The sequence below is a fragment of the Pteronotus mesoamericanus genome, unplaced genomic scaffold (genome assembly GCF_021234165.1).
Source record: "Pteronotus mesoamericanus isolate MK-2021 breed Mesoamerican mustached bat unplaced genomic scaffold, CSHL_Meso_final contig_124, whole genome shotgun sequence".
NCBI classification, from domain to species: domain Eukaryota; kingdom Metazoa; phylum Chordata; class Mammalia; order Chiroptera; family Mormoopidae; genus Pteronotus; species Pteronotus mesoamericanus.
The window spans coordinates 5,703,760-5,712,402 of record NW_026555051.1 but is presented as its reverse complement, the minus strand read 5'-3'; the positions used below and the strand labels follow the sequence as shown (position 1 = coordinate 5,712,402).

At 36.7% G+C, this 8,643-nt stretch overlaps 1 protein-coding gene across 1 annotated transcript; it reads right to left on the bottom strand.

The window, feature by feature from the left end:
• Positions 1–3,147: 3,147 nt before the first annotated feature.
• On the bottom strand, positions 3,148–8,375 carry TUSC1 (tumor suppressor candidate 1). The gene has a single exon (XM_054588146.1). The coding sequence runs from the start codon at positions 8,304–8,306 to the stop codon at positions 7,641–7,643; it is 666 nt and encodes a 221-aa protein (XP_054444121.1). The 5' UTR covers positions 8,307–8,375; the 3' UTR covers positions 3,148–7,640.
• Positions 8,376–8,643: the final 268 nt, after the last annotated feature.

The following is an 8,643-nucleotide window of genomic DNA, read 5'->3' as shown; positions in this document are numbered from 1 at the left end:
GGTGGAGAAGGATGGAGAGTGTGGACCTGGCAATGACTGACATCTGGGAGTTACATCTGGACATTTTGTTTTCATGTGACTGTCTTTTTAGGTTGCTGACTCCGTTTCAGAAAAATAATTCATATGAATGTGTTTCATCAGTAATATGTTGGTTTAGTAAAACGTGTGCAAATTTATTTTCAGTTAAAGGGAGTCTTCGGATCCAATTATTTTGCATCTTTGTGAAGAAATTCAGCATCTCCATCAATGAAAAAAATACTGTGGAAGGAGAGTGCATTTAGAAACCTTTTGATTATAGCTTTCTGTTTGAGTACATAATCAACTTCACAGTTAGATATTTTGATGTCTTAGAATTATTAGTAGTACTGATGTGCTTTATTAAAAGCACAAAAGTGTTCTTACTCTTCTCAGAAAATTTTGTGAAGCACATAGATTCAGTAATACAACCTTTAGGATTTTCGGGTTGAATTGGTAGATTTGGTAGATTTCTTATGATACTTGATGGATACAAACCTGCTTTGAATTCTCATTTGAAATACATAAAAGGCCAAGCAAGCAAAGAGATATATACCAAAACATTTTGAGAAATTAATTCTCAGCCTCAAGAAGCAGTTCAGCAGACAAAACAAACTTTTAAAATCTGAAATAATCTTAATGACTAATTCCTTTTGACCTAAAACCCAAGGAACATGAAAATAAATTATCCTTCAGAAATAATGACTTTCTTATTTTGGTTTGTATTAGTTCAGACATAATATCTAATTTGAATCTCATAACAAACCTCATTACAATACATATTTGTATATATTCAATTACTTAATTTCTAAATTTAAATAAATTTCATGTTAAAGAAATTAAGTAATATTCTTAAGTTCCAAAACTAATAAATGACAAACGTTGCAACTGAGCTATCTCACTCCTAGTGCACTATTCTTTTATGCTCTACCAGGATCTATAAAACATTTTTGAGTAGGTAAAATTTGTATATCATTTTATACATCAAGAAAATTTTAGTACATCAAAAAATAAATTTTAAAAGAATGAGATAAAAAAATGTAAATAGGAAACCTGAGATTTTTTTAACTGCTTTCAGCATACCTTCATGCCCTGCTTTAGAGAATATTGGCCAATACTACATACACCAATTTACCCTCTGAACTGAAATAAACTTGCATTCCTCAGTGCTCACCTTACAGGAAATAAAACCCAAAGGTTTTTAGATACTCTCTGTCCAAAATTATGAAGATAAAGGAAAAACTCTGAAAGTTATTTTTGAGGCAAAAAAATTATGGGATGACATAACCATTTAAAGACCATTGGAGAAGATGTTCTAATTTCTATCTTTTTTTCCTCCAGCCATTAGGAAAATGCTGATTATTTAAGTTATGAAATGTAAGAGAACACCTTAGTATTATATTATGGTGTTTTGCCTTTTTCTGAACTAAGATGCTTTTCTTTCTCTTGTTTGATTTATAGGAGTTCTCAATATACACATAGATATCATATTTTTGTCTATTTATGTTCTTTGTATCCCTTGTCTTTACCTCAACATTGTTTTTACAAGACACTCATATTTTGATGTGTCATTCTAGTGATCGTATTATTCCAAATTGACTCCCTCTAAGAAAATTCTCTAATTCAAACTTGTTTAAACAATAAGGAAATGCATTTTCTCACATAAATAGAAGACCAAAGGCAGGACGGACTCCAAGCATGACAAACAGAACTGCAGTGATGTTATCAGGAAATAAGTTTTCTTCCAGCTCTCTGCCATTCTTGTAATTACATGATAGCTGCCAGGGTAATGGGGCTATATGCTTCCTTTCTGTGTCCAGCAAGATAGGGGGAGAACCTCTCTCCTGATGAAGGAGTATGAATCTTTCTTTCAGTTACTTTGGGTGAAGTTTGTAGAGAACAACATTACCATCAACAAAGAAGACAAAATTTTCAAGTATCTTCTCTGTCCCCCCAAAATAATTTATCTATCTATCTCCAAGTCCCACATGTGAAAATTACCAAAATTTAAAGGAATACATAACTCAATTGCTATATAAACTTTTCTACAACACAAATACTTAAAAACATGTTTTTCATGGAATAAGTATAATGATAGCCATGAAAAAGACTGCAAAATTTGACTGCACGATGAGAAATCACACCATGCTTAATAGAGAAAGCCAGAAGAATTTGTATTTGTATTAAAATCAGAAATAAATTATTTGCATAAGTCCTGTCAATATAATGTGCAGCACTGTGACTATAGTTAACGATGCTGTATCGTATATTTGAAAGTTGCTGATAAAGTAAATTTTAAAAGTTCTCATCACAAGAAAAAATGTAACTATCTGTCGGTGATGAATGTTAACTTATTGTGGTAATCAGTTTGCAATATATACATATATTAAATCATTATCAGTTCTAAAGTTGATATGTCATGTCAATTCTATCTCTATTTCAAAAGTTTTTAAATAAATTTTGAAACTGGAAGCTATTCAATTTCTTTGTACATCAGTTTCCTCATTCATAAACAGGAGGGACTAATACTACCGAGGGTTGTGATGAGCATATTCTAAGTTATTACGTGTTATATAGATGTGGCTCTCTGTGAAAGCTGTTAGGTTGTTGGCACAAAGTCTGAAGGATGCTGGCTAAAACCCTTTAAGGTCTCTTTCAGCTCTAAAAATTGTAGAATCCTAGTAAATAAGAAAAAGGATGAACAGAAAATATATCTCCCTCAAGATTTATATACATATATTTACATATGAAATAGAACGTTTACCAAGTATAGAGTCTTAAAACCGTATCTATTATGATGCATACTCTCAGAGATGGTTCATAGTTTATAGAGATTTCCTATGTTAAAGGTAATAGCTATATTTTCTTGCTTATTTCAAGCAAAATTTTATGTTTTATACTCAGAAGGATACTATCAAAGGGAATAAAAACATCAGACTTTTTTAAACTATAAAGCAATCACATTATGTTTTTATTTTAAGTTATGTAGTCTGAAGTGCTGTACCAGGACTCATAAATTCATTACAAAATTTAAGGAAAGGCCCACCTCCATTAAGATGGTAGTCCATCAAAATGAGTTCTCCTATTATTCCATAGTAATAAAGTAATTAAAGCTCAGCATAAGACCCCACGGCTTGACTACATTTCTTAGACTCCTTTGAAATTAAATGGGACATGTGATGAAGTTTTGCCAATAGAATGTGACCAGGAAAATTTATGATTATTTTCAGATTTAGCTAGGCCTCTTTTTACCTTCCCCCAATGCTGAGACCTGGTTCTGGAAGTAAATTATTTTACCATGCAGACAAAACAATGACACAGGGCAAGGCAGAGGAACATGACAAAAAGAATCTGAGACCCTGAATGACCATATGGAACAGACCTTCCTGACACCCAGAAGCCCCTGAATCAGGAATTTTACTAGATTTTTAAAAATCATAATTGTTTTTAATAGCCTTGGGTTTCTTGGTTATTAGCAACACAGTCTTCACCATAATAAAGGCAGATCCATTAAGTTTAAAATATAAAATACATTATATATTTACAATGATAAAGCCAAAGATAAAGTGAAGAGACCTGGAAAAATGAAAGGCCAAGGGACACATTTATTAGTCCTAAGTATAGGATATAAGATAGATCAGCGGTTTTCAACCTTTTTCATCTCATGGCACACATAAACCAATTATTAAAATCCTGAGGCAATATATTAATGAAGAAATATATTTTTTGCCAATCTGACAAAATAAATAGGCATAATTTTGATTCATTCACACCAGACAACTATTTTTGTGTTGGCTGTTGTCATTTTTTTATTTGACAATCTAAGGGAAAAGAGGTCAGTGCCCCTGACTAGTCAGGTATTACACATTTTAAAAATTCCTGTGGCACACCAGTAGAAAATTGCTGAGATACAGATTTTTCAAGTTTCTCCCTTGGACAAATGAATTTTTAGAACAGAATACTGTATAAAGGACATGTGGACAAAGCCAAAGGGTGTTAGTATCAAGGGTGGGAGGTGGGGATGAATGGGGGTGGGGAGAGCTGAGAGGGGGAAAATGAAGACAACTGTACTTGAACAATAAAAAGATAAAAATAAAAGAAATGCTACTTATTCAAGTAAGAATCAAGCGCTGAACAAACTCACTGTTGTCCTTCCTCAATTGTCTCAAAGTACAAAAGATGTCTGACAGTTTAGAATTAGAAAAGGACTCCCTACTAAATAATCATGAAATATGCAAAGATGATTCTGATAAGTAGATTCTGAACATGAACTTAATAATAAGCAAAATCTGCTATGGACTAAACACAGTGTAGTTTAATTCTGATCATTGAGAGATGTTAATCTGAGTATATACTTTATAATTTGAAATTGGAATATGATTAAGCCTTACAAAGTCAGAGGTGGTTATTACCTAAGTGGTGGTGTTTTGTTTTGTTTTTTGGTTCATGTTTGCATTGTTTAAATATTGTCTGTAGATAAGATATATATCAAAAAAAGTTTATAGTAGAATAGAATTTATAATTGATCTATTAATCACTAAACAGAAATATTAAATTTCATCATTCCATGAAGATTTTGTGACAAATTCTAAGTAAAAATCTCTTCTTTGTAGCAAAACAGAAGATAGTATTTTGGACTAGAATCAAAATCATGGTGCTAATAATTACTTAATATACAGTGATAATTCAGTTTATTAATTTAGTATTATTTCATCCTGTCACTACTCATAAATTGGCAAACCTAAATCTTAGACTATTTAAACAACAGATAAATTGTTTACAGGTAATCTTTAATATTTATAGTGTTCAAGAAGTTTAGCAAGAAAAATGTGTTCTATAACCTACATAAGTACTCATTTTATATTGCTTTGACTTATATCTTAATTTCATTAAAAACAGATTAAAGTATATTTTTGTGAGTAGTAGCCATGCAAAAAAAGTTGCTGATTAAAAAAATACCAATTCTCCTCACTGACACATTTTTGTTGCTCATTTCTACAACTTATAAGCCCTTTTTTCATTATACAACAAATCCAAAATTATGAAAATGAAATGTTATTTTAACAGGTATGATGATCTGCAGGTTTAGTTGATTTTAAACAAGATCCCAGATCAAACTTTTCTAAAACCAGTATTACCCATTTCTTAAACAGGTCTATACTTTAATATAACAAAACTTTTTATTATTTCATGATAATTTATCAATTATCAATAAGTAACTTCAACAAAGCTGAAATACAATTAGCCTTAACCCATCATATGGGGCATTCTGATTTAAGAATTTTTAAGTTTTCAGGAATTAAGCTAAAAAATAGTCCTTATTTTGTGTGTGCCTCATTACATACTTGTATTGCACATGGTTTTAAGACAAAATATGTTTAAAAACTATATAAACTAAACATTTTTATTTTTTGTTCAGTATTCCCAATTTTACCACAGTGGGCAGTACTTTTTAACTTTTATTATGTTATTCCCTTAGGGCTTTATGTGTTTGCTTTATTAGTAAATAAACAAGTAAAAAAATGTCAACACTTCTCTGCTAATACTCATAAAGTCATAAAGGACCAAAATACAGAAGGCAAAGGCAAGTGTCAGAAAAATATTCATTCATGACTTTCACATTTTGGATTGTAATTCTCACTGATAGCACACTTATTTTGAAGCAGGCATTTTGCACACAACCATCTCACTAAAATTTGTATAACATTTTTAGGTAGATTATGTTCATTAATGACGAGAGATTAACTAAACCCCAAACTTAAGAAGCAGTAGGGCTGATATGCTTTTTCCCTTTCTTCAATTCCCACTGACACCTAAAAATATTTAGTTTCTTGCATAATTAGAAAATGAACTGAAGGGGAGAGAAATATGTTTTATCTACCTATTCACACTGTTTCTTCTTATATTTCTGTCAAAGGGGAAGAATTTAATATTCACAACTACCTGTATTTTTCCATGTATAATGCGCACTTTTTTGCCCAAACTTTTGAGGGAAAAATAAGGATGCACAGTATACATGGGTAGTACTAATTTGTTACCAGTACATAAAATTTCTTGTACCTTGTATCTGTTCTTATATTTTGTAATTACATGTTACATAAAATTTCTTGTACTATATGTTCAAAAATAAATGCTAAAATTCCTTTATAATACAAAAAACAAGTATCTAAATATAAATAAATTGAATTAAAAAATTAAAAGATTTTTTTTCCTGAAAGTTTGGGCCAAAAACATGGGTGCGCATTATGTATGGTAAAATATGGTAAATATCAACTACCTTAAAAAAAATGCACAAAGTGTCTTCAAAACCCAGGACTACAAAACTCACAAAACTGTTTTTCTTAGTACCTTGTTTGGTAATATATGCTATATATTTGAAACTTGTGGAGCATGCCACAAATAAAATAAAAACTCGAAGTCATGATTTTTTTTTTGAGCTATAATAAAAATTCTTCTCATGGTTTCTCTTTTTCTTGATCTGTATAAGTGTTTTCCAGCACTTATACACTCTCTTACACCCATGATTTTTATCAGGTACAATGGTAACCTCTTCACTACTCAGTAAGCAAAAGTGTTATTCATTAACAAATTACACTGAAGTGATTTTAGAACATTTGCTGTTAGAATTAATGACTTTTTGCCATTGAAATCACAGTTGAGACTTTAATCATGTTTTAGGGCTTCTGATATACAGATAATTCATAATTTCTTTAAAATTCTTAAGCAGTCAAAATTAGGAGAAGTAGCTGTGATACTCTAATATCAATGTACTAAAAATAATGAAGTGTTTACACTATCTTCAGATTATTTAAAATGCTCGGTTATACATGACTAAAAGATAGCTTGCAAAAGATAACCGAAGTTAGATATTAAAACATGTGACATATTTCTTAAAGAAACATGTAAACATTTAACAAACTTTAAATAATAGTCGTGGGATTTTTTAGGTTACATTTAATGCACCAGATTTATTTACCAATTCAAAGGATCACTTATAGGCAGAACTTTAAAAATCCCTGGGTAGGGGGTAAACAAATCAATATATATTAGATGTATAAGGACTAGAGCCAGGGGCAGGCTGAGTTCCTAAGTTATAAATAATACCTTTTTTTAATAAAAAGGGTGGTACTTTATAAGAAATCCAAGTAATATCAATTTATAAAAACGATACTTAGAATGTTGGCCACAGAACAGATTATGGCTAGAGGCTTCAGGGGATTTTAGAAAGAACAACAAAACACAACCAACTCAAAAGGCATTATTCATCCCTCAAAAACCCAAAATAGAGAAAAAAATTATAACAGCTCCTTACAACACCCACAAAAGTTCAGGCATTAGGACATGTTGCCTGACACATTTCTTCCTGTTTTAAGACCCGTCTTCCCGTCATTAGGCCTGTCTCCACAGACACCAGCAGGGGAAGAGGCAGATGCTCTGTACTCGTGGGGTCTCCTCCAGAGGGCTGCACCCTTCTCAGCCTCCGTGAAGAGTCCCGCACACCAGCTCAGCAGGCCAGTTTCCGGGGCCTAGCGCAACCCAGGGAGGGCGCTAGGTTGGGGGGGAGCCGGGAGCCCAGGGGGAGGGGCCCGCGTGAGGCCCCGCCCCTCTCCGGCTTCGGCCTCCATCTACAGCCAGTGCTCGGGGGGCTCCAGGTCCCAGGCTTTGAGGCCGGGTTCGGGTTCATGCAGAGGCAGCTCCTCCTGGTCTCCACGCAGGCGTGGCCCCTGCTGCTCCAGGTGCAGCTGCAGCAGGGCCCTGCGGTACATGGCCTCCAAATTCTCAAGGCGGGCCCGCAGGGCTTTGGGGCTGCCCAGCTCGCCATCGGGGCCGCCGCCTCTCGCCCTCGGGTTTGTGCCGGTCCCCTCAGAGCCTGGGGTCCCCGTCGCCGCCGCCGCCGCCACCGCCTCCCCCGCCGCCGCCGCCTCCGCGGGCGCTCCGTCGCTGCCCTCGCCGGGGAGCCGCAAGGCCTGACGGAAGAGGCTGCGGTTTTCGCGCTTCAGCCGCCGGTTTTCAAGCCGCAGTCGGGCGTTCTCCTCACGCAGCCGCGCGTTTTGCCGGTCCCGCTCGTCTCGCGCGCGAAGGGCCTCCAAATGGCTCGCCGCCAGGTCGGCGAACCGCTCCTCCAGCTGTTGCTGGGCGCCGCCCGCACGGCCTCGCCAGCCCACGCCGCAGCTGCTGCCACTGCCAACCCCACGAGCCCGGCCTGGTCGGCCCTGCCCGCGGCTGGCCCCGCCGCTGCCCCTGCCGCCGCAACTCCCGTGTCTGGTGGTGCCACCACGCATGCGCCACATCGGTCCCAACCTCGCTGGCGTCCCAGCGCCGAGGGACCACGCGCTCAGGCGCGGGCGAGTTCGGGGCTGGCGAGGTGGCCAGGGCAACAGCGGAGGAGGCGACGAGATGGCAGGCGGCGGCTGCTGGCTTGGGGCCACAGGAGGCCGGGAATTTGCCCGGTCTGAGGCGTGTCTTGTCTCCTGTGGTGGAGCTCTCCCCTGGGCCTGCAATAACCGGGCCGCTCCTTCACAATGCCCCCGGGGAGCGCTTTGCCACTCAGCCTGTGGCAGCGCGGGAAAAGCATGTATCCTCAGCTGGGTTCTGCCAGGGCACTTCCGTGCAGGCCTGTGCGCTGAG